General features: G+C 41.2%; 1 protein-coding gene and 1 long non-coding RNA gene across 2 annotated transcripts in view; both read right to left on the bottom strand.

The window, feature by feature from the left end:
* Positions 1–3,937: 3,937 nt before the first annotated feature.
* LOC118564561 lies at positions 3,938–5,726 on the bottom strand. Its single transcript, XR_004931929.1, has 4 exons — positions 5,642–5,726; positions 5,227–5,353; positions 4,060–4,112; positions 3,938–3,967 (listed from the first exon to the last, which is right to left on the bottom strand). It is a non-coding gene; the product is annotated as an uncharacterized LOC118564561 (long non-coding RNA).
* A 2,438-nt stretch (positions 5,727–8,164) lies between these two features.
* The window catches only part of LOC105918719, a 30,101-nt gene continuing 11,624 nt past the window's right edge, over positions 8,165–26,641 (bottom strand). Inside the window, exons 3-10 of the mRNA XM_036127797.1 lie at positions 24,025–24,241; positions 23,324–23,656; positions 22,916–23,013; positions 21,653–21,751; positions 19,683–19,748; positions 19,580–19,595; positions 9,241–9,425; positions 8,165–8,392 (exon numbers count right to left, since the gene is read on the bottom strand). Coding sequence (XP_035983690.1) covers positions 8,165–8,392; positions 9,241–9,425; positions 19,580–19,595; positions 19,683–19,748; positions 21,653–21,751; positions 22,916–23,013; positions 23,324–23,656; positions 24,025–24,241 — 1,242 coding nt within the window. The remainder of the gene's footprint in view (positions 8,393–9,240; positions 9,426–19,579; positions 19,596–19,682; positions 19,749–21,652; positions 21,752–22,915; positions 23,014–23,323; positions 23,657–24,024; positions 24,242–26,641) is intronic.

Here is a 26,641-nt window from a genome sequence, read left to right on the forward strand (position 1 = left end):
ACTGGTCCATGCATTTGTTACTTCAAGGCTGGACTATTGTAATTCTTTACTATCAGGAAGTCCACAAAATGCAGTTCGAAGCCTTCAGCTGATCCAAAATGCTGCAGCAAGAGTTCTGATGAAAATCAACAAGAGGGATCATATTTCTCCAATTTTAGCTTCCCTTCATTGGCTTCCTGTTAAATCAAGAATAGAATTTAAAATTCTCCTTCTAACGTATAAAGCCCTTAATAATCAAGCTCCATCATATATCAGAGCTCTGATTACCCCGTATGTTCCTAACAGAGCACTTCGCTCTCAGACTGCAGGTCTGCTGGTGGTTCCTAGAGTCTCTAAAAGTAGAATGGGAGGCAGATCCTTTAGCTATCAGGCTCCTCTCCTGTGGAACCAACTCCCAGTTTTGGTCCGTGAGGCAGACACCCCGTCTACTTTTAAGACTAATCTAAAAACTTTCCTTTGTGACAAAGCTTCTAGTCAGAGTGGCTCATGTTACCCTGAGCTACCTCTATAGTTATGCTGCTATAGGCTTAGGCTGCTGGAGGATATCAGGGTCTATTTCTCTCTGCTGATTTCTACTGTTCTCCAGTTTTGCATTGCATTGCATTGAAATAACTGTTGTCATTTCAGCTTTTAAGTTTCTGTTCTCTCTCTTTTTTCTTCATAGTATGTAATGACAAAGCTTATAGTCAGAGTGGCTCATGTTACCCTGAGCTACCTCTATAGTTATGCTGCTATAGGCTTAGGCTACTGGAAGACATCAGGGTCTATTTTTCTCACTCTGCTGATTTCTACTGTTCTCCAGCTTCGCATTGCTTGTCGTCATTTCAGCTTTTAACTTTTTGTTCTCTCTCTTTTTTTTCTTAATAGAAGGTACACCTGGTCTGGCGTTCTGTTAGCTGTGACATCATCCAGAGAAGACAGATCACCCGCTATTACCATCTAATGTAGAACAGATTACTGGATCAATGTGTGCTTCTGAATTGAAAAAAAATTGAATTGAGAGAAGAGTCAAACTAATATTCTGTATGTTATATCCTCAGGGTTGTGTGCAGCATTGGGTGTGTGTGCTCACCTCCTCAAAGTGCATTGGTGACTGGAAGGTGTGTCTACACAGCTGAAGCTTGTTCAGTTCAATAAGAAGGAGCATAACTACAGTTAGGGAATCCCTGAGACTGATGCTAGAATACTACTTTGTACTCTCATGATCCTGTGCTTACCTCCTCTGTGTTCTCCTTCCAGGAAGAAGCATAGTTCTAGTTGGTAAAATATTTTCTGAAACTGAAACGTGGTGGTCTCACCTCTGGAATACCGCCACAAAGTTTAATTTATTCTCACATTAAGAAACAGACCTGCAGCTCAGACGGAGGAACAACATAAAGAACAGACCTGAAGGAATCTGTGGAGAAAAAATCATCACAAATACTCTATTTTGGTTTTAGACTTTTACCTTCAGAGAGCGTTATTTACAAAAACTAGACACCACAGAGACAGTTTCTTCCTCCAGGCTGTTTCTCTGGTGATATTAATGACAATTAACACTTCACAGCCTGACCATGTAGCTCTGAAAGTCAGGTAATAATATTTGCATATTTTAAACAGATTTTTAAGAACCAAGCTTAGAAAATATGGGATGTACATGCCCAGATATGTACTTTTTTCTCTAAAGTTTATGCATTTATATTTAACATCTGTTTGTTGTCAGTGGCACTGATTGTATGGAAGCTCCACTTCTGTTAGTCTCATTCTGATAGAAAGTAATTAATTTTCCCTTGATGGCCAGACTGGTTTGGATAGCTTTTCTCCATTCATAAATGAAATTATCATTTGAAAACTGCTTTCTGTGGCGTAGGTGTTCTTTATCTAATATTATCATTAGATTGACTATCTGAAACATTAAAATGTCACAAAAAGCAAAACAAGGCATCTTTGAGGGGCAATCGTTTCTCCCACCACTGTAAACACTGTAAAATGTATTTTAGGTGTTAATGACAGATGTAATTTATTCTCAGATTATAAAGAAGGCTAAAGCCACCACTCTGTGCATTAATGCATGCAACCAGATGTCGTGTCTTGCAGATTATCAAGACTCCAGCAGAGGGCGGTGTCCCCATCCAGATCCGACCAAGCATTCAGTTTATTGAACGTTGTTCACCGTCAACATGCAGTAAAAATGCCAACAGCAGAAAACTATATTACAGAGAGAGAAAAAAACAGCAGGAAAACTGTGGCAGACCTTGTAGCATATGTTTAACCCCCCATTTTACCGACTCAAGTTTTGGTTTTGTTAGACCCCTTCAGTGGGGTTTACATTAAGAAAAATTATTGTTATTTTCATAACATAGTAGCTGTTTTGACGTTTTCTCCATCAATATCAACAGTTTTGTTAAATATTGTTGCTGCTGTTGTTAATGTGTTTTTTTTTATTACTAATATTATCCCTTTGCACGTGTTCAAGGCTGTATTTCCTAGGTTTCCTCTTGGACATCTTCTTTTAGCAGCTTTTCTAATTTCTGTTTATATATTTTCTCTTTGTCTCTGTACTTTGTTTCTTTTTTTCATATCTGTCCTTTTTATTCCTTTAGCTCTCTTCTTCAGTTTGTACCTAATACCTTAACAAAAATAAAATAAATCATGGAGAGTTGGGTGTCAAGACAGGATTTATTGGTAAAGAGACAATGACTATCCACAGCAGAAGGAGAAAGTCACATCTTAGATATATAAAACTCACTGTTCACATAATGTGGCTCATTTATTTAAGGTATTTTAGGATAAACTTGGACCCCTCCCTGCTTTCAAAAGCACTTTCTCAAAATCTTCCCTAGGTTCCGAACGTATTGATGTTGTTCATGTTCAGTTGCTGATGTCCAAAACCAATTTTTGACTTATTACTTCATACCACTAACCGTATTTTACATTTTTAAATTAAAACAGAAGCAAAAGACTGAGTCAGAGATTCTGGCAGGCAGGGATCCAAAATGAGCAGAACCACAGACTAACAGCTGAAAAATTTGAATCTTCTAATTTCAACAAAGAATTTGTTTTCTTTCTAGTTGAGGTTAAATATTGATTCAGATGATTTTTTTTTCAGATATAAAGTAGAACTGTAGATCAGAAAGAGCATGCACTTTCTATTTCTCATAAATAAATCTCTCAATATGGCACAATCTTTCTCAACCCTTCTTTTAATTGAACTATCAAGCAGATATTATATCACTGTCAGCAGAGAAAGCAGATCAGAACAAAATGGGAAAACAAAAATGGGAAGACTAAACAGCTTCAATGCGTCGGAGGGTGGAAACCTGGCCTCATTCGTGACTGCGTCACATGATGACAGTTAATAAAAAGTAGATCTTTGAGAAAAAGATTCAAAATGGAAGAAAAAGATGTTCTATTTAGTGATTTTAATCTAAGATAAAAAAAACAGATAACAGACAGACTACGAGGTCTGCTAAATAACTTCATTTTCTAACAAAGTTTGATTTTATACAGAATCAAACATGTATTATCATACTTTACTATTGACCTTCTTTTGCTTGTTAATATATATTCTTTTAATAAGCTACATACAATAAGCTCAAGCTAAACCTAATAGAAAGACATATTTTCTGATAAAAAGCAGATTATATTAGAGCATAAACTTGTTGAATAAAGTACACTCTGATACATAGTCCCATTATTCTAATGTTAGTTTATATCAGCAGATTATCCTTGCAAACAAACAGATGTCAGAAATAAAAGGATGAAGATACAAACATATTTTGGTTTCAACATAAATCCACTAACTGTGTATAATCATTCTCACAGACTGTGAGGAAAAACATCAGATAATAAGTAAAATTAAGTTTGTCAGTCAAAAGAAGTTTAAGCAGAGCTTGCTCTCATGTTCAAAGAGCCCATGAACTTTTACCACCCTGCCAGGTCTTCAGGTGTTCTAGTCAGTTTATTGATGCAAGAAACACGATCAGACCTAAAAATCAGACAAAACAGAACACAAAATAAGTCCTGATGGTCTCAGTCGATACATCTCAGCAGTCAGAGCTTCATCCTGACGTTCCTCACATCTGTTAGTGGAGCAGTACCTTTACCTCAGAGGATCTTTGCTTGTTACATGCCTGGTTTAAAGGAGGGAAAATGTAGCCAAGCAGTTACTAGAGCTGTGGACTTTAACCTGAGACTTCAATCGAGTCAGACTTAAGTCAAGACTTGAGACTTGACTCAGGTATATAAGAAAAGACTTGTGACTTGACCTGGACTCTAGCATCTTTACTTGATATAATTAATCAGTGTTTTAATAAAAATAAGTTCCTGTCAGCTTGGAAAATATAAAAGTGCTTCTATTCAAAAACAAATAAAATATATTTACAGAAACCCATCGACCCATCAGTTTACTGCCATCTTTGAGTAAAATATTGGAAAGAAAATGATACATTATACTCATTAAATTTCATTTTAAAGTCAATGACATTATTAGACGTTATCAACATGTTTACAGAGAAAAATATTCTTCCGCAACTGTTCTAACTCAAATGACTGATGACTGGTTATGGGAAATGGAAAATAATAATATGAGTGGATTTATGTTATGTGACTTCTCAGCATCCTTTGACATTATTGATCATATAATTTTGTTGAAGAAACTTGAATGGCTTTGCAGAATCAGCTTTACAGTTTATCAGTAGTTATCTTAGTGACAGCAGACTTAAGTGTATAGTTGAGTGGGTGGACAGTAGCAAACTCATTTTAAATATTTTGAAAACATTGAGCATTGTCATTTGCACAAATGTTCTGAGAGCTAAACCTCAACTGGATTTCCATATTAAGAATGCATCTGTTAAACAAGAAGAGGAGGTGAAGCTCTTAGGAATTCTCATAGACAGTAAACTCTCTTGGGATAAACACATCCAGAGAGTAGTCTCTAAAATGGGTAGTAGTTTGTCTGTTATCAAGTAACAGTAATGGTTAGACTAAACCATCACTCCCATATGTCTTTCAAACTTTAGTATTGTCACATTTGGATTATTGCTCTGTGGTTTGTTCCAATACATCATTGAGCAATACTTAAAAATTACAGCTGGTGAAAAATAAAAAATCACATGTGGCTCTAAAATGTGTTATCAGGACAAATGTTGCTAAAATGCATAATCTGCTTTCCTGGTTATGGGTAAAGGATAGAGGGTTGTATGGACTAATAAACTGAAACAGAAACCGAAACAGACTTTTTATCACCTCAAGTATCTTTGGGTTAGTTATGGTCGTCCTGCTTCTCCTTGTAGAAGATCTTTCCATCAGGCTGTTTCTTCCAGCTGAGTTTGATGGCTGCTCTCACTCCCTGGTCCTCCACCTTGTGTTTGAGCTGAAAGACAAACATCCATTTTCATCCTGAAGATGACTCACACAGAAACATCTGAAGCTCTGAGTTTAAGGCTGTCAGAAACCTTAGTGCCAAGAAAAGTGAGTTAATGCATCTGTAGGAAGTCCTTGGTGATGGTTATAAATGGTTTACAACTAAAACTTTATAGAAACTCAAACTGTTTTAGGAATATTCAACAATATTGTGAACAATTGATTTCATTTTATTGACAGTCTGATTCACAGTCTTCCACCTTTTTTGAAGAAACCAGTTAGCTGAATGCACATTTACCTCGTCCAACAGGGTTCCCAGGACATTGGGGTCATTCAGATCCAGAGCAGAGTTTTCCACCAGCTTCACCTTCACCACTTGCCTTGTGAAAGGCACATCTTTGAAATACACCAAAGAAACATTTCATCAGATACAAACTCATTTCTGTTGGAGGTTGATGACACCAGCTTAGGTTTGCTGTCCTTGTTCTGTCCTTTAGTCTACCCAGAACATGGATCATGTCTCACCATGGTAGCAAATAAATGCCTTCTTCGAGTCACAAGGCCAGTCCTCCCACTGACCAGAGCGACTGAAGTCTGCTACGGTGCATTTTTGCGTCCCGCCATCTGGGTCTCCTGATGCCCAGTAGTAAAATAAGTAAAAGTTTCCATTCGACCACTTCCAGGTGTCTTTGTCAAGTCCAATCCAGGCAATCCAACCTGCAGGCTTCACTGTCCTTATCTGCTCATTCTCCTGCAGGTTTCTGGCACTGGCCAGGTCTGTGTAGTGTTGTCTGCAGTATCTCTGAGCATCAGTCCAGTTCATTGGTGTGCTGATAAAGAAAAATGACGCAGTCTGACCTGAAAGCAGACCAAATGAGAACCATGTGATCATTCAGACTACATGACTATGGTTCTCCTGTTATTTCTAAAAGTAAATCATTAGATAATGTTTGTGGCAGTCCAAAGTGTTGTAAAAGTGTAGCATGATGTTGTAAAGTTGTGATAAATTGCGTGGCTCCACCTCAGCATAATAAACTGATCAGTCTGTCTAGTGCAACACCCGTAACAAGAATACACAGCATGACCTAAACATGTTTCCTATGATGCAAACGCAACAGAATGCCCAGTCTGCGACGAGCCACCTATACCAGCCCCTGTCACCACCTGCCACACCCACCCCAGCCCAGCAATGGATCACAGCCACAACTAGACCAGCAGAATAATAAAACAAGCCCCACACCCATACCAAGATGTCCAACATGCCACACCCAACCCAGAGTGGCTCGCCATCCCAAACTCAAACACCCAGCCAACTATAATCACATGCAGCTCTCCAATGACTAATGAATTGAAACTGCCACCGTCAGTCAGGCTGCCAATACCCAGAACCACCAACATCAAGGCCAGCCAAGCAACAACAGAGCAAAGCCAAGCAACAACTCTAACCTGAGCAAACGGCACACCAACACCACACATTTCTGGGGAAAAATTACCAACCCTAAGCAAACACCAACTACCAAAAACCACCCAACAGATAAGTCCACCTCACCCCAGTACAAGGCCGAAAAGCCTGGAGCAAACACAGAGCCCAGCAACACCCACCCCACCGCATCTTCCAGCAATGACCTTAGCAGCGCAACACAGGACCACCAACAAAGCATGCCATCCGAGGGAGGGCAGAGCAAAACAAAGAGCCATGCACAAAGCTGCACCTCACAATTGCACCCCGTACGCCCTCCAGAAATAGTCTCCTATGAACTTATCCCTGGAAAATGAAGACCTATGACACCTACACCCCAGCGAGATGCAGGCTGCCGAGACATCCCACACTGAAGCCCACAGAAGACAAAACGCCCACAGAGCCAAAACTAAAACCCACTGAGACACTGTGACCACTCGACCCAAAAGCAATTCCGGCCAGCCAGCCAACCCAAACCATGCAAAACCCTCCAATCCCGCCTCCAAACAGAAGCTGAATCAAGAATCGCCTTGAACCAGAACTGAGGGAAATGAGGGACTCTCTGGTGTTGGAATCCAGACCAGATCCGCCGTAACTCAAACAATGCCCAACCAGACCCAAGGCTGCCCACCAAAACCCAGAATAAAAGTTACATTCACCACAACCTTCACAGAGCTCCCAGAAAAACGACAGTAGACATACTGGTTGAGTACACACCATACCCTCCCTCAGATCCCCCCTACCAGCAGAATGCACTCCATGATGGAGAGAGCAAATGAAACAAGATGATGGTACATGCACCTGCCCAACACCCTGGCTATGTACTCATGAGTGCATTGCCAGTACATATGGTCCTGGGGTTGCATCCTGGGATTGCATTGGCGTGTTTCTGGGGGAAATGAGTTTTGACACCTACCCCAGACCCACTTAGGAGCAGAAAGGCCACCAGGCCAGTAACCTGTGTCTGCCGGCATACACCCCCCAAAAAACCGCATGCTGTACTGCAGCAAAGTGTGAGATATCAAAGTTATTTTAAGGCTTTAACACCTATTTATTAGTGGTGCCAAAATAGTGGAGGGGCCTAAATAATTAAAAAGAAACATATTGCAACCTCACCCAAACCCTGAGCCTTGTAATGCAGATTTGATGCTGTTAAAATGTATATTGGATTTTTTAGTTTGAGTTTTTTCTGCGTCACTAAACTTTGCTCCTAATTAAGCTCGGTTCTGAGTAGCTGAAACATCACTGACTGCTCTCCAAAAAAATATTTCAGAAAAACTCCAGAGAAAAGAATACCTGAATATTCCCTCTTATAAACTTTAAAAAAAATGTCAAAGTTGTTTTTAAAGAAAACGGGATTGATTAAATAGTCTTACCGCTGATGTTGGCACAGATGAATCCATGAAGCCCCTGACAGGGAATATCGTACCATAGTCCGTTGTCATACATATAAGCACATTCTTTTAAGTACCAGAGGCTGTTTGGCTCTGAACCTGCCCAGTTTCTGAAGTTTTCATCTTTTGAGTAGAAATATTCATCTGATAGTGACCACTTCCAGCTGATCACATCAAAGTGCAAACCAATCCAGGCCTGTAGAAAAGAAGAACTTAAAGTCAAATCTAACCCAGTTCTGCGTAACTCTCAAGTTTCATTATCCGTCAGTTCCTTCAGTCCTGGGAAACCTATACCTGCTTGTGGTGGTAACATGGGGACATGTTCTACCATTAAATCCTGATTTCAGCATAAATTCTTCCTGCATCTGTCCCAGTGAAATCATTATGTAGTCAGGACTCACATGGGTCTTTAATTATGGTGTGTTCATTACTCCTAATAGGGTGTGCCTCAAAAACGGACACATTTATGCCAAAATGTATCCTTTATGACCTGTCCAGGGTGTACCCCGCCTCTCGCCCAGTGAACGCTGGAGATAGGCACCAGCAACCCCCGTGACCCCATGAGGGACATAGCAGATCAGAAAATGGATGGATGTATCTTTTATGTCAGTCTTTGATTACAGAGTTCGTATTTAGGTGTAGAGCAAAGACAAACACCCTGAAATAAGACAAGATATTTGCAAGTGCATTCTTTGAAATTAGCTCCAAAATAGGGCAAAACAAGGGTTGACAAATCTGAACTCGGAAAATTAAAAAATCTTAGTAACATTAGAATGGAAGTGAAAACCTTAGTGTCTATCCTAGTTTCTGGCAGACTTTTTCCTTTGAGCGTGCTCCAACAGCGTTCCCTTTCTTAGAGTATAATAGAATACAATGAATACATCAACACATGAAATGGGTCTGTTAAATAGAAACTGTTAAAAGTATTTAAAAGTACTTTTATAGATTAAATGACTTCTTCTAAATGTCCAATGCTTCAGATTATTTGTAACGGTAGACTGACTGAATATTTTCAATGGAAACAGAAAAAAGAAGAGAACTTACATCTGTTGTTGAGCCCATTCTGCTGATGTCTGCCATGCTGTTCAGCATGTTCACCATTTCCAAACTGTCCACAGTGACCAGGTCCGTGTACTTCTCTCTGCAGTAACTCTGCGCTTCGGTCCAGTTCTTTGGGTCATAAATGAAGTGGTACTGGCGTACAGTTCCAGAGCAGACGGTGCACAGAGCTGCAGGAACATAAACGGGTTTTAAAAAATAGAATAAGAAAAATAAATCTGTTACATGATATTAATAAATTATTTTCATTGGTAAAACGATCTCTAAAATTAAAGATGAATGTTTTGTAACACTCAAAGTAACTCATTTATACTTATATAAAAATTGAAAGCTGTCATATAAAAAACTTGATAGAAGAAATGAATTAAATCCACTTGCCTGAAGCAGCTATGAGGTACTGAAGAACTTTTTCCATCCTCATCAGTTCTCTGTTCAGTTTCAGACTGAAGATGTTCACCTTCAGCGTTTAAACACCAAAATGCAAAGTCATTGATTAAAAGATTTGCATTTGAGACGACAGGTGTTTATTCTGACAGATGCCATCAAATCAAACCAAGTAAAGCAGGGTTTAAATGCCAAATTACTCATTTGACTCCAGAGGCTTCACCACCAGACATCCTCGATTGTTGGGTCAGACTTTAGAAAGTGTTTACCGAGGCAGTAGTCTATGACCCTGAGGCTTGAAGCAGTCAAATGTTGTTTTTTATTTTATTTTTATCCATCAATGTTTTGTTAACATTATCCTTCATACAAAATTCAAAGGTCCGTTTTAGGAGAGGCATTTTAAATTATTGAATTAACAAAAACAGCTTTCAAGTATAAGAAAATGATGATGTCACAGCCCCGCCTCAGACCAAACTCCAGGAAGGTCAGGTGTAACAACAACAAGATTTAAGCGTATACTCCACCACGTCTTGCTTCTAGGTAGCCTGGGTTAGTTAGAAAACATTTTGCATCAGTTCTTTGCATGGCCGAAGGTAAAAGGTGTGAGTCAGCTAGCCTTTTGCCATGTTGGGGTTTGACCTTTCAGAAACAGCTGATGATGAGAGCTACCTAGCCATCAATTTACAGCAGGATTTATGGTTAAAGGAAATGTGCTGGTATGCCACCTAAACTGGCTCAGGGTATTTATATTCAAGGACTTACTGCCGAAATACTTACTCCAGAAATACTTCATACTTATGGTTGCTTTATTTAATAAAATAAAGTCATGAACTAAACATGACTTTGTTTTAATAAGTTCAGAGAAAGATGCGGACTAAAGGAGGAAAAACTCTACAGACGCCGACCTCTAAACAGAAATCATTTTCAGTGTGTTTGAACCTTATTTAAAAATAAAACTGAAAAACATTTTTAATCAGTTTGATGAAAGTTCTTTGTTTTGTCATGAAGTGTTTATTTCCCAAAACAATCAAAGGTGCAAAAGTTTGTATGTATGTATATAACACACCATATAGAATAAAATCATTTAGACTTTATGTATTTAAAAGAAAATGGGGCAAAGATAAATCAAATATCAAAGCAACAATGTTTTTTTTTGTTTTCTTTAGAAAAACGTGAATCTAATATTAATTCAGGCAGAAATACATTGATCTCTTTTTTTCACCTTCAAAGACTTCTGCTTCGTCTTACAAAGTACCAAATGAAGTTGAAAGTAAATTAGCAATTTAAGCAATAAATTAAACAAGTTATAAAGTCATTGTGATCCCGTACTGGCTTAATGGACCTTTAATCTGCTCTCATTGGGTCTACGTCAATATATCCTGTAGAAATATTCAATAAAAAATTACAAAGTTGTCTTTAATCTACAACTAAAGCATTTGTCACTCCTTTCAGTGGCTTAAATGAACATGTAGATCTAAATAAAGGAAATAAAGGGAATTTAACGGAATATCTGCTGAGCTGACAGAGCTTTGAGCAAACTGTTCATAAACAGCAGCCAGATTTAGCATGATGGCTAATTGCTAGGCTAATGAGCGGAAGCATTTGGTGAGCTGTTGGTGTGCGTAGCTACAGTTTGTTGATTGTCTCCGTCATTGTTGCCTCACTATTTGACGGCAGCACAGTTGGAAGCGAGGAGCATAGGTTAATAAAATCAATATATTAGATAAATTATATTAAAAAGTATCTAAGACTTATATAGCGTGTTAGCTAACACTAGTTAGCGGCTATGCTGTATGCTGCAGCTGCCTGGAGCGGAGGAAATAAAATAATGATTCCAACACTGTAGCTTCTTCAAACCCCACCCAAACTTGTCAATCTGACCAATCATGTGTTACATAAACACCTCCCAAGCAACAAGAAACTCTCTGCAAAGACTTCCTCAATATGCCCCCTGTGACGTCATTTCAACACTTTACTACTCAAACTCTCAGACTTGAATAGGGCATTCCTCAAATTACGTCAAATTATTAAATTTAGACGCGTTGGTGGCCTCTTGTGGTCATACAAGCAGAGTAGGGATGTTTGAATAGTAAATATATCTCTCCTGAATATCATCTTAACAGACAATAATATGGCAACAACAAAACACCACTGTTGCATTGGTATATGCTGGATTGACTAACGACATGGTGATTATATAGATTTTTTTCTATTGATTTTCCAAATCCCTGGAGGATTGCAGAGAAATGTCAGTGTTGCATACGAGCTTTCTAACAAAGTGGATTTTACTGTGGAATATGACCAAAGACACCTAAATGTGGTCTCTATATTTCCTCGGTGGTAAGAAGCCAACATTTGAACGTCCAGACCTGAAACCAGCGACTGCAGCATCTGTGCAGGTAGGTGATGTTTATTTGGCTTTTCCCAGTGGCTTTAAAACTTCATACAATTCATGAGGGGCGTTCATGTGAGCTTCAGTGTTGCCTTTAGTCCACTTATTATCAGCGACATGGGGCTTGTTTTTCTCTAAAATCACTTGTAATTATCATGAGTCACTGGTTGTGGTTTCTTGGTGTTGTTTCTGAACATGCGGTCACTTTTTTGGGCTTTGTTTTTTCAGACCGAACCCCTTTTTCTGGTTAACTCAACGCGCAGCAAGAGAATGGGGCTGACCCCCCTCTCTCAACAACTACTTTATGAGCAGTAAATGTCCTGGTGTGTATAAATACCAGCAGAATATGTGCATTTGTGACGATTAGAAGCAGCGTGTGGTGGTTTTGTTAATGGTTTTCTGCTTTTCATGGATCAAGCCGATGTTCCTTCTCTGTGGAAGGGTGTGTGTGTGTTTGTGTGTGTGTGGAGAGAAGACGGGATCTAAGTGTCTGATTACAGTGGAATCGTTTACTGTTTTTAAGTCTATTTTGTGCAATGATCTCTATGATAAATTAAAACACAGACCTGTAATAATACATCTATTTTTTTCTTAGCATTAGCTGCAATTCTTTGCAGATTCGGCGGGTTTCTTCCTGGAGTTTGATCCGTTGTGAGAGAGGAGAGGACAGCCTCTCCTACCTTTCAACTAATACTGCTTTCTTTCCACTCATTTTGAGCCTTCTATATTTCAACCAAAGTTTCAGCTGTTCTATGCTGGGTCTCTCTATTGAAGCACGTTGAAATGAAGCTCCCGGGATGCTGTGATCTTCCACAATGTCTAGCATTGCAGTTTTTGGCAATGTAATTTGCTCTCTTTCTGTCTGACCAGCCAGGAAACCGGTTTCTCTGGAAAATTATGACGTCTTTTGAGAACTGCCCCATTTGAGTCGTAGAAATTAGAGTTGTATTCAGGAGACTTTGGACTCTTAGTTTTAGATTCACTCTCACATATAGACAATCCTAACCCACAACATTTAACACTCACATATATGACAACAGAATTTTGTATTTGAATGTTTGTATTATCTTTTTATTGACATAAAAATATGAATCTGAATTGCTAAAATCATACACATATCTGTTTTACAGCTTTCCTACTCCATAGAGGCTCAGTAATTAACAGCTGAGCTAAGAAAGTCTGAAACTAACATAAAATCACTGGAAGTAGGAGTGTATAATGCAAAATACCCAGAGGAAAGAACACAGGAAACACATAACAAACAAAATACAAAACAACTGGACTTCTATTCTGAAGATGAAGACGTTTCATTTCCCATCCAGGAAGCTTTCTCCATTCAAAATGTCTGGAGTAGTGTGGAGTTCTAAGCTTTATAGACCTGCTTGTAACCACAACATTTCTCCTCTAAGCCATGGCAAATGATGAGCCTAACAACTCTCCATTGTAGGGGCGATCAGTTCCAGGTGAATCTACATGCAAATCTAAACTCTAATGAGGCCTTGCCAGCAGGTCTATAAAGCTCAGAACTCCGCACTTTTTTTGGATTGAAGCCCTTGAGCATGACTAAAGCTGTAATAAAAGAAAGAGTGTTGTTGTAGTTCTAAACCAAAACATATTTTTGCTGATTAGTTAATATTATGTCTAGCGTGTGTTTAATATTAAAGGATGTAGTAATAATTGAACAGCTTCTCATCAACATGTCTTCGTGTCACTTTTGGTCCTTCTCCTCCTTCTCCTGGTAGAAGATCTTTCCATCCACTTGTTTCTTCCAGCTCAGCCTGATTTCTGCATCCACGCCATTCTCCTTCACCTTCTGTTTGAGCTGGAAAACAAAATTTGCTGAGTTGCTGAATATATTTTAGTCTAAATACTAAAAGTTTCAAATATGTATATAAAACACTGTAATCTGATCTACAAAGTCCAGCCCTTGTTGGTTTATTTAAATGAACCTGGAGGTGATTTCCTGATGTAACTTACCTCCTCCTGCAGGGTTTCCAGGACAGCAGGGTCATTCAGATCCAGAGCAGAGTTTCCCACCAGCTTCACTTTCACTACTTGATTTGTGAAAGGCACAGAGTCTTTAAAACAAACATTCACAACATTTCATTAGCTCTCTTATTTCTTGTATGGATGTCAGAGTCACCCCCTGAATTTTAACTTTCTGATGTCTTTTCCAAGATGGAGCTGTGCAGTCAGCAGCCAGTCACCTCGGCTCTGTCTTCTATTTTTCTACTTTCTCTTCTTTATAGTGTTTTTTTGAGTGTTTTTATATTAATGAATACCGTACCTGGCATCCCGAACTTATGTGCACTGAAGAAGTTCTTCAGCTTTCTGCTACTTTTTGATGCTGCAAGGGGGACCCCTTTGTCCGTGACTCTGGGCGTCCCGTTGTTTACACGCAGAACCAGCTCCTCGGACTACGGGACTCTACGCCCTGCAGCCCTGCTCCCCACCACGCTGAGAAACCAGACATCCCCGCAGACATACGGAGGAGACGGAGAGGCTGCAGGGGTGGCAGGACGAAGCGGAGGAAAAGTTATTTACCATCGGTTGTCATGGGAAACGTAAGATCTCTCCGCAACAAGTCCGAGGAGCTCGCAGCACTAACCCGTTTCCAAAGAAGGTACAGGGACCCAAGTATCATGTGCTTCACGGAGACGTAGTTAGATGGATCTGTCCCGGACTTAGTGGTCTCCCTGGACGGCTTTAAACGTATCTGCACGGACAGAACTTTGGCGGAGAGCGGAAAAAAGAGAGGAGGGGGGCTGACGGTGTTTGTGAATGAGAGATGGTGCAACGCAGCGTTCGAGCAGATATGCTGCTCGAACGCTGCGTTACTCGCTGTGAGCATGAGACCTTATTATTTGCCGCGAGAGTTTGGTCACGTGATCGTGCTGTGTGTTTATATCCCTCCTTCCAGTGCTGCGTGTGATCGGATTCACGACGCGGGGACCAGACTGCAGACACAGCTCATCACTGGAGATTTCAGTCGAGCCTCCCTTCGTTCCACCCTCCCCACCATAAAAAAAAACAACATTTTTTACGCTAATGTTAAGGACGCCTACACCTCCGCCCCCCACTCGGACGCTCGGATCACAACCTTGTCTACCTGCCACCCCCCCCCCCCCCCCTCCATTACATTCCACTGGTGAGGAGGACAATGGCACAGAAGAAGTCAGTGAAAGTTTGATCAGACGAAGCCAGTGAGAGACTGAGGGATTGTTTCAGAATCACAGACTGGAGCATGTTCCAAAGCTCTCATGGCGATGACATCAACAGCCTGACTGAATGCATCACTGATTATATGACCTTCTGTGTGGAGAGCATTGTGCCTACATGACGGCTACGATGCTTTCCCCCCACACTGGCCCCCTCTGAATAACATGAAGTTATAGTGAAGTCTGACTCTTTAGTTCAAAGTTCGGTACATATGACACAGCACCGATGGAGTAGCTCTCAGAATCAAAAAGGTTGCTGACCCCAGATCTAGAGGCTCCAGTAGTCAGTGAGGCATTTGGGTCGTACTCTCAGAGCGGGTTAACCTCTGCAGAAACTCTGCAATGTGCTTTAAAAACTAATTAAATACCTTAAATAAAGGATTTTTTTCCCATCATTTGTTGAAATTAAAGGAGACCGATGATTGGCCTTGTGGTTGGAGCAGGATGCTTGTGTCCTGGAAGGATGCAAGTTCCCGGGTTTGATTCCCACTGGCTGCCACTCTGGGGCCATGAGCAAGACCTTCAGCCCCAGATTGCTCCCACAGCGCCACCTAGTGGCAGCCCACTGCTCCCTGCTGGATGGGTTAAATGTAGAGGACACATTTCATTGGCCTGTAATAATGATAATTATAATGTTGTGTTTTAACTGCAGCTGGTCTGAGATCTCAGACTAAAGGTGCTGAAGTCTTACCTGACTCCGCCAGATAGATTTGCTCCGCATATCCATCTGGAAACCTTCCGTTGAAGTAACTTTGGGAAGGGGCGAAAATACTGGTTAGCTGATTGGCCTATGTTGGTGATAGACGGGCCAAATGAACCAATCAGATTCGTCGTCGCTCGTAACAGAGCGACGACGAACACAACCACAAGCCAAGCTACTCTTGCTGCTGCAGGTAAAGGCTCGTTAGCTCAGCAGATAAATACTCTGTAATTCCGATAAAACTTGCTCGATAGCCACGCTAACGCTAGTTTCATCGGTTGAAGCCGCCATGTTCTTTAGACTGAACTGTCGCGCTTCTCGTTGCGTCACACCTCAACCCGCCTCAAAGCCAACGCTGATTGGACGTTCGTTTGGTGAACGGCTCCAAATTTTCTTTAACGGAGAGTAGCCAGACTGATCTGCGAGTGAAACCTTGAAAGCTCGCGAGATCAGGATGGTCTCACGAGGCTAGCTGAAGTCTTGGAGAATGTGAGAAACCTAAAAGGCAGCAGCCATGCTGCAGGAGGACCTCTGATGTACTGTTTCCAGGTTTTTCCTGCAGGAAGCTTGCGTGCACATCCAGTTTTTCTTTCAACTCATCTAAACAGCTGATGCAGGAGGAACTGAGGTCCTCATAACTTAAAGCATCCATGTTCCTGAGTTGGATCTGGAACAGAACCAGGACCCATCTCCTTCTCATGGAGCATAAGGAGGTCCTCTCATTGCACCATGAACAGGACCGTCTATGTCAGTGCTTCTCAATTATTTTCTGTTACGCCCCCCCTAGCAAGAAGAAAACTGTTCGCGCCCCCCACTCCCCACCGTGACTATCCATCCCTGCATAACATTTTATCCTTATTAACATTAAAGAAAAAAAGAAAGACATATGGTCAAATTTACAAAAAATAACTTTATTAAATCGTGTTTTAAGTCTGCAACAGAAAAGATTTTAAATGCATCAATGCCTGAAATTAAAAATAAATAAATCCTTGTTTAAACTGTAAACATGTTTGACCAACTAATTGCACCATTGCAAAATTAAATCCGATCAATAAATATTTAATTATAATAATAACTAATATATATTCAGTTCAGCAACATTAACTCAGGAGCACAATATATAAAACACTTGAACCTACAAAACCAAAATTAATTAAACAATTTGTGCTCATTTTTTCTTTCTTTTTTTGATCAAAATGAAGAGGCAGTATCAGCTCCTCTGCTATGGTGTGGGGCTTTTTGCACTGCACAATTTGGTACGCCACCTTATATGATGCTAACAGCGCTCAATGGTTTACCGAAGTAGCCTTCACAAAGCGGGATGACTGTTGGCAATATTCAGCACGTTTTCGCTGAAAAAACTCTAGTGGCTTATCGGCGTGATTGGGGTGTAACGTATTTAGATGACGTATTTAGGTGACGCGCTAATTTATTGGCTTCATGCTGCCCGCTGCGAGCATTTTTAGACACCAAACACAGCGGTCTTTCCTCTTCTCCAACTGTAGTCACCGTGAAGCCAAGCGCTAAATACGCTTCGTCGTATTTCCTCGTCTTAGCTTTCGGGTGACTTTCTTTTGTCTCATTATCTTTGTATCTCTCCGCTTTCCTTTTCATCCCTGTTAAAAACTTTTTCATGTTGGGGGTTGTTATGTTGAATAACGGAGGCTGTAGACAGAACACAGTCGGAGCTTTCTGTTGACTCAACACTGGTAACCAAGGCAAACCTGTAAGTCGTAAAATGTTGCACTGTCGCAAACGTGACAAAAGTAACAATGAGAGCGCCACTGCCCCTACTGTAGTGGATGAGCAATTACACTTTATACTAGTACGGCCAAAAAAAAAAAAAAAAAAAAAAAAGCCTGTTCCTCAGGGTCACACGCGCCCCCCCAGGTATTGCACCGCGCCCCCCCTAGGGGGCGCGCCCCACTATTTGAGAAGCACTGGTCTATGTGAATGTGTCTGCAGGGGTTCTGCTTCTCTTGTGCATCTCATCACCCATTTCTGCCTGCAGGCCAGAACCTGCTCCAGTTCTGGTAAGAACACCATCAAATATTTCTCATTCTCGTCTCCTCCACACTTTTATGACTCTGTTCTGATTTTATTGCGCCTCGAGTTTCCTCTGGATTGTCTCGCCCTTTTGTTCAGATCCGGAGCGGAGTCCAGACGTGGAGGATTGCTGGTCTGGGTCAGCCAGTCATTTTACAGGTTTGGGTAGAACAGAAACCAGATGAATATTTGATTCTTCTAAACCAGGGGTGTCAAACTCATTTTGGTTGAGGGGCCGCATTCAGCTTAATCTGATCTCAAGAGGGCCACACGCGTTAACTAATTGCAAGATTAAATAGAACTAATAAATGTGGACTTGTTGATTTTTATATTAAATTAATTTCACTTTTATACAATATATTATGAATAACCTCAGCGTTTTTAAGAAAAGTATGTGCAATTTCAACAATACTTTTACTCAGTTAAACATTTACTTGTGCATTATGCACAAGAACTGATCACAGTGATTATACAATGCTGAAAAACATTTATTCACATTTTTTTGGAACTTAAAAACACTGTCCTACCTGACAAAATACATCAAACAGATAAAAATTAAGAAATTATTTAATTTTTTCCACACCTGAAGCTTAATCTGCTAATTAAAACACAGCGCCCCTCGTGGACAATATAGGAACTGCATATTTTCAATTAAACGAAGTACATGTTTTTTTCAATATTTGTTTTATCATTCTCTATCTTTTGTTTCTTTTCTTCTTGTTCTTCCTTTCCTCTCCTACTTTCCCATTGTAGTGTCCATATCATTTGAGATAATCCCTGCATGAATCATAATAAAACTATTCACATTCATAAATCAAGCGGAGCACTATGGCAAAAACTGTACTGCTCCACTTGTGAAAGTCAAATCTGATGAGCTCTTTTTGCCATTAAGACAACAATTCTTATTGCCACATTGCCAGACAGGACACTGGAAATTTTTTTTTTTTATAATGATAATGCATTTAGCCACAGGGCCGGACAAAATTGTTCGGCGGGCTGGATCCGGCCCGCGGGCCGTATGTTTGACACCCCTGTTCTAAACTGATGAGCGGGAGCTGCTGGCTGCTTTAAATCCAGACTGACATAAAATGAATTCAGTCAGGTTGCAGTAAAGGCTGTTTTACTGCTGGAGGAGCAGGAGGATCTTGATTATGCAGGAAACGGGTAAATCCTGCAGAGACATTCTGGCTTTAATCTCATCCATCTGCTCTTTCACTGTTTTAATAACCACCTTTATGAACAACTTTGAGTTTATTAAATCGTATTAAACCTAAACACCTGCCCTATGCTGATGCAGAGCATCAACCACTGATGTGACTGACTTCTCCTCTCATTGAAGACTTTTTTTATGATTAAACTCTTTGTGAACATCTGAGGCAGATGAAGTTTCAGCTGTCACGCATTTGATGCTTCTGTTATTTAGATGTGAGGTTCGGTCCACGCAGCTGCTGTTGATTGTAATAATTTTACGTCCTGTAGCTCCTTATCCCGAAGCAAAGCAGCTGTTTCCTCTCCTCCTGCTCTAACAAAAAGCCACTCTGAGCTCCTTCTAACGCCTCACCTTCAACCTCTGCTCCTGCTCACATTTCGCTCTGAACCCCTGCAGTCACAAAATCACGCAAACACAATGAAATCTGTCAGATTATAATCTGTGTAACTGCAAACAAGAAGCCAGCACCACACCAACCTTAACCTGCGTGTCCAGCAGAGGGCGCTGCTGCAGCCTCTGGTCCAGCAGACAGATCTCTGGAGGCTGAAGATGCAGCAGGCGTCATCACAGGGAGCTGCAGAGCAGGGTGGAGGATGCAGAGGTCCACTTTGTCTTTAGATGGAGGTTCAGGTCTGAGTCCATCACTACTCCCAGGTTTCAGGCCTGATCAGTGGTTCCTAGCTGAAGCAGCTGAAGCTGTGAGATAACTCTGGATCTCTCTTTTATTGGTCCAAAAATGATTACTTCAGTTTTGGTTTTAGTGAGATAAAGAAAGTTTTGGCACATCCATGCATTGATTTCTTCTAGGCATTTACTCAGTGCTTGAACTGGTTCATAGTCACCTGGTGACATGGTGATGTAAAGCTGTGTGTCGTCTGCATAGTTATGGTAGCTGATGTTGTTGTTTATGATCTGAGCTAGAGGAGCATGTAGATATTGAAGAGGAGGAACCCAGGATGGGCCCTTGGAGAACCCCACATGTGATTTTTCTCATCTCATGTAAAGTTACCTACTGACACTAAAAGTCCTTTAAGTAGAATTTAAAACCAGTGGAGAGCTGTAGCAGAGAGGCCGACCCAGTTCTCCAGGCGTTCTAACAGAATGGAGTGATCCACAGTATTAAATGCTGCACTGAGGTCCAATAGTACCAGCACTGCGGTTCTTCCACAGTCTGTATTTATATGGATGTCATTAAACACCTTGATAAGGGCGGTCTCTGTACTGTGGTGAGCACGGACACGGTGCTCACCACAGTACAGTATAATGATTTATCCTTGTAGGGTTGCAGGTGCCTGGTGCCCATCTCCAGCGGCCATTGGGAGAGGTGGGATCCACCCTGGACGGCTCACCAGTCCATCAACAGCCCTTCAAACACTCACACTTAACAGTATTTTAGAAAGGCCAATGAGGGAGTACCCAGAGATAACCTAGCCATGCACATGGAGACCATGCAAATTCAATGCAGAAAGACCACAAGCCACGATGCAAACCCAGGACCTTCTTGCTGCAGGGTTTTGATGCATAAGACTCTAATTTCCAAACATAAAAACAAAAAAAATATAGTAATGTTGAATTGAACTGAATTGCTTTATTGCCCCCCGTGGGGGAAATCATGTTTCCGTATAACTCAACAAGAGAAAGACAAACATAGCAGACGGGTTCATTGAGGCCATGTCTCAATAAAAAGGGATTTATTGGGACGGTTGAGGGGAAAAAGTCTCTTTGGGGAGACAGTAGGAGGACGCTGATAAAAACCCTCAGCTCGGCTCCCCTACGTCTGGTCTTCTCGTTGAGAAAATTTGATCTATTGCGTTGAGCGACCAGCTGACCAGATCCATGGTTTTCAGGATTTGCAGAAAAAGGTTCAGAGAGAGTTACACGGCGGCACAAGCAGGAGCGGTTCTAGGAGAAGAGCAGAGAATCTATTGTCCTATTGTTATCCTGTTGTTGTCCAAGTATCAGGCAGATTTATCGACATTGTTTATTATCGGTCACACTGTGGGTCTGCATGAGACTGACCGGGTCGCTGTATGACTCAGTTTCATCCTCTTTATCTGTTTTTTTATTTAACTCATTGTTAAATAAAAAACAGGTTATCTGATGCCAGATAACCTGCAGCCTGGTACATCATTCTAGATTTAGGAAACTAAGAAAAAGTATCATCAGCTGCAGTTAACAGGGAGCAGAAGAAGAAGTCAAAATGTGAGATATATTGTGATTAAACACAATTTAACATTCATTGTTGAGCAAACTGGGCCAAACGATAACAGAGATGTACAGTAATATCTGTCTTTAATATCCAATATAGTGAATTCTATTTAAACTGAAAGCTCCACTAAAAACCCTTAAATATTTATACTAAAAGGCTTAAGTATAGTATTATTTCATTTGCACAGAATGATTTTGCTGATCTTCCTGTCAGCGCGCTCCACTCTTCAGTTCTGGACGCCCTGCTTCTCCTGGTGGAAGATGTTTCCATCCTGCTGCTTCTTCCAGCTCAGTCTGACGTCTGCAGTCACTCCCTGCTCCTTCAGCTTCTTTCTCAGCTGAAATTTAAATAAATAAGTTATTCTCTGCAAACCTATTTTACAGCACACGATGCACATTAAGATAATAATAAAGGCGCTGAGACTGAGAGCAAACCTAAGGATGTAAAATGCAAAACAAATAATGTCCCAGTAAATCTTCAGGATAACTTCTTCGGTGTCAACATCCCAACGTTCCCATTTCAACCCGTTAAAGTCTCACTCCAGATTAAACCGACCTACAGTATCAAGGATCGCTATGTTCCTCTCATCTAAACTTTGTGTCAAATTTAGAAAACCACTTCTTCTAAATTTCTTCTGAAAGTTCCTGGAAAACAGTTTCCTCTGCTCCTTTCCACGCCCTCCTCCCACAATGTCCTCGCAACTGTTTCACTTCTGCTCTTTTTCTTTGTCCTTTCTCACAAACTGCAGAATTTCCCTGTTTGTGTTTAAAGTTTCTGCACCTCCACCCTCAGTCTCTGCGTTGTATTAGAGGAGGAAACTCCATCAGCAGCTCCAACAGGTGTCCAGCAGGTTGAGAATGAGGCGGTAATCTTGCGTAAGCCTTTTAGCCTGGCACAGCGCTCTGCGTGACGTGTTTTCACTGATCGCCGTAAGATGATCGCTCTGAGGCTTAAAGCCTGAATGTGGTTCCTCTGGGTTCTGCTGTGACTATTCAGTAATTATATCACAAGCCTTATTCGCTGCTTCAGATGCTTTCTCCTCTTCATCCTCTTCCTCCTCCTCATGACCTCTAAATATGATCCCAGGACATATCCTTGTAGCACAGATTTTATGTTTAAACTGCAGTTTGGTGAACTGACAATGTCAGCATTCAGCTAAAACACATTTATCCAAATACAGAGGGGCTTTAGGATGTATATATTTGCATTTATATGTATAATTTAGACCCAAACCCATAGTTAATTGACACTTATGCATATTATTCCGGTTTTCAAAAATGTATTGCTGCTGTAAGTTGTATAGTTCTAATAAGTCCTTAAAAACCCAAAATGAATCAGGCATTCATGACAGGTGGGTGGGATACTCTGACTAAAACTGTACTATAAGCCAGTTTCATAAGGATGCGACGTTAACAAAATGATCTTCAAAACGATTATTGACAAACTAAACCGAGAAACGGAAGCAAAAACTTCAAGAAAAACTTGCTGCAGGACTAAAGACCTCGTTCAGCAGGCCTTCCTGCACGGCAGCAGCATTCAGGTCCAGAGCGGAGTTTCCCACCAGCTTGAGTTTTATCACATGCTTTGTGAAAGGCACTTCTGTAAAAACACAGAGCATTTTATTAGTAGCAGCAGTTCTGCTAAGGCAAGGCAAGGCAAATTTATTTATATAGCACAATTCAGTACAGGGACAATGCAAAGTGCTTTACATGATTAAAATATAGCAAATTAAAACAGAATAAAAGCAAGTAGGAATAAAATATAGATAGAAATTAGAACAAAGAAGTGGTGATTCAGTTGGAAGCAAAAGCTACACGTTTGTTTGTCATAATTTTTTCCTTCAGTTCTGCCTCCAACTTTGATGGCATCGCTTCCAGAAAATAATGTGAACCGTTAGTTTTTAGCTCACCGTGGTAGCAAATGAAAGCTTTTGTCAGAGAACATTCCAAGTCCACCCAGTGTCCAAGGGAGGCAAAGTTTGCTGCTGCACAGTACTCCGTCGGACCGCTGGGTTCAGCAGACCCCCAGTAAGTATATGTGACCTGGGATCCGTTGGACCACTTCCAGTTGTCTCTGAAGAGTCCGAGCCAGACAGTCTCCTTATCAGGTTTAGTTGCCTTTAGTTGCTCGTTCTCATTGTCGTTTCTCACGCTGGCCAGGTCCGTGTGGTGGGTTCTGCAGTAGCTCTGAGCAGCAGCCCAGGTCATTGGTGAGGGGCCGACCGTGAACGTTGCTGCTGTCCCTGAAAAAGACGACAGAGCGAGAATGATGAGGGTCATGCCAACCCAACTCACTACCGGACAGTTGTTTTCTCCGTGGTGGAGCTGCAACTGTTTCTGTGGGGAAACAGAGGTTTTCCTCAGAGGTTCCACAAATAATGTGGAAAATAAAAATCACAAATTTTTTCTTTTCTTTCCTTTCTGTTTTTAAAAAATATATACTTTTTTTGGAATATTTTGAAACCTGGGTAAGAAATCTGTAAGACATTTTATCAATAAATTGTCACCTTGTACTTTGAGACCTGTGGAATACTCACCTGGTCAGGGAAGTAAAAACAGAAGGACAGATGTAAAACTAACGAGTTAAATTAAACCAACATGGACGACTCACCGCTGACGGTAGAACAGATCGGAATACGCGTAACATCACAACCGATGTCGTTCCATTCTCCATTTCCTAGCATCTCCAAACAGCTCTCTCCATTGTCGCTGTTGTCCGGTTGTCCAGACGGCCAGTTCCTGTAGAGAGTCCCGTAGCCGGAGTAGAACGCTTCATCCGACAGGGACCACCTCCAGCTGTTCACATCGTCATACAAACCAATCCAGGCCTGTGAGGAACAACAGATGCTTTAATCCAGAGGTTCTGACCCCAAAGGAGTATCTTCATCTGTCAGAACCTTTAATTCTGCTACAGTTTGATCACTTCAGTTCTGGGGTCTATTCTTTGTTTGAATTTCATTTGCCCCTGCAGTATTTGGGCATTTACCTCCCACCCGCTCCGCTGCAGTCAGGATCATGCCTTGCACCTGTTTAGTCGCTCTCCTACCTACAGATCTGCACCAGAATACCGACAGCTCCTGCTAGCAGATGTCCAGCATGTTTCAGTGTCTGATCTCCTCGTTATGACCTTGTCTCTGTCTCATTGATTTTTCTACCCTGGCTGTATGGAACTAGAAGAGTCTCAATATTTACAAATACTCATATGTGATTTGTACATCCACGGGACAAGATTCTCACACACACACACACACACACACACACACACACACACACACACACACACACACACACACACACACACACACACACACACACACACACACACACACACACACACACACACAGTACAAGCTTTACGAAAGTATGTCTGGTCCATACACAATCATAAACTGATTAACAAAATACCTGTTGGTCTTTAGACTTCACTGCATTTGTGTGTAGATTTTTGAGACTTGATACACAAACGCCTTTTTTTTTAACAGGGAATGATTTGCAACCATTCAGCGCTATGCATGTATAGACCAGTTCATTGTTATTGTTTTGATGCGGGTTTTTCGCGCATGCGCGCCAGACCGGTAGGCAAAAGACGAACACAATGGCGGACGCAAACAGAGAAACTGACGAGTTCTCCACGTATTTTTCCTCTTTAGATAACGTATCACAAGATCGTTTTAAGAGTAAGTTGATGGTTGATAATATCAGATTGCCAGATCCACACAGCAAAAGCCTGAAGGGACGGAGCGAGTCTGTGAAATGCTGGCCAAGTGTTCCGTACCGCGACACAGCTGCTTTATAAACACGCAGGCCAGTACGGACAAGAGAGCATGGTAGCATGAAACCACTGGACGGCTACAATTATTTTATATCGGGAAAAAGGCTCCAGCAACGCCCGCGACGCCATGAGGGATTAAGCGGTCAGAAAATGGATGGATGTTCAGACATGTTTGTGTAACAGCAGAAAGCAGAGTCGGACATAGACTGCGTCTCAGCAGAGAGGAAGACCCGGCCGGTAGGTTAAAAAAAAACAATGTTCACTACGGATTATTTTGGTGTTTTTGTCTTGTTAAAATGGGTGGGGGTGTTGGCGACATTGCAGCGTAAACACAGAAGTACTAGCGCGTGTGAACGGGGGCGTAATGGAGCCGCTTTCTGGAGCAGAAGCCTGCTGCTGCTCCTGACAGCCGGAGAAGCGGGCCGGAGAAGCGGCTGCTGCTGCTACTGCCGCTTCTCCGGCCCGTGTAGCGATCGCCACCTCCCCTCCGCCGCTATTTAAGTAGAACAATGACTAGAGCAGAATTAAGTTGTATTTACTGGAGATGAAGTGTAGACTGCAAAAGTCGTATGATGCTCCCACAGTCCATTGGGAGTGTCTGTCTGCGCTCTTTTCATTGAAAATATCCAATTCTTTCTTCGTCCTTCGTCCTTCGGTAAACGACAGAAACGTACATCCAACGATTTGGAATGCCTCTGTGTGCAACCGGGAGCACAACAAGTCGTAGGCATTGTTTAGATTCCAAAAATAAACTAACTAAAAGTATGCTCTAAATCACCCGTTTTGTCATATAGTAGACGAGAACAGTACTGTTTTTGCCTACCACCGTGACCCGGATGTAGCGCTGACGTCACGCGTGAACTACCCTATTATGAGCACTAGGCGCATTCGGCTGGTGGAGTTCAGATTGTTCAGACCTCAGCATGGATTGTGGCAACGTCAATGAAGCAGTAAGTAAAACATATAACTTAATGTGGTTAGCTTGCTGTTTGCTTGGTATGATACTTTGTTTGATTATTGGTTTTACTCGTTTTTTTTGTGCAACTATGGCGTAAGATAGTGAGATAAGTAAGCGAGCTATGCTTGGCTTTTGCATGTCAAATATAGGTCTAGCTAGTATCTTTCCATAAAGTTTGAATTATTTTGAATAAAGTGGCCGTTTGACAGCATCTATCGCCTCAAACTGAGGTAGTAGCTTGGGCTTTTGGGCAATTATTGACCTGGGAGCTGTCCTTGGTCCCAAACACAACAGAGAGTACAGCAGGTTAGCAAAGCTAGGGTGAGACAGGTCTTGAGAATGTGATTATTTTAACTTTATATTTCTACATTTCCAAGTAAAGTATTAAAAGATAGCGTAGTCCTTCCTCACCATCGCCTATACTACTGTTATTGTTATTGTGGGGGGAAAATAATGTAAAAAGTTATGTTTATCGCCCCTAAATGCAACGTGAACCTT

This window comes from Fundulus heteroclitus, chromosome 1 (assembly GCF_011125445.2).
Source record: "Fundulus heteroclitus isolate FHET01 chromosome 1, MU-UCD_Fhet_4.1, whole genome shotgun sequence".
In the NCBI taxonomy this organism is placed as follows: domain Eukaryota; kingdom Metazoa; phylum Chordata; class Actinopteri; order Cyprinodontiformes; family Fundulidae; genus Fundulus; species Fundulus heteroclitus.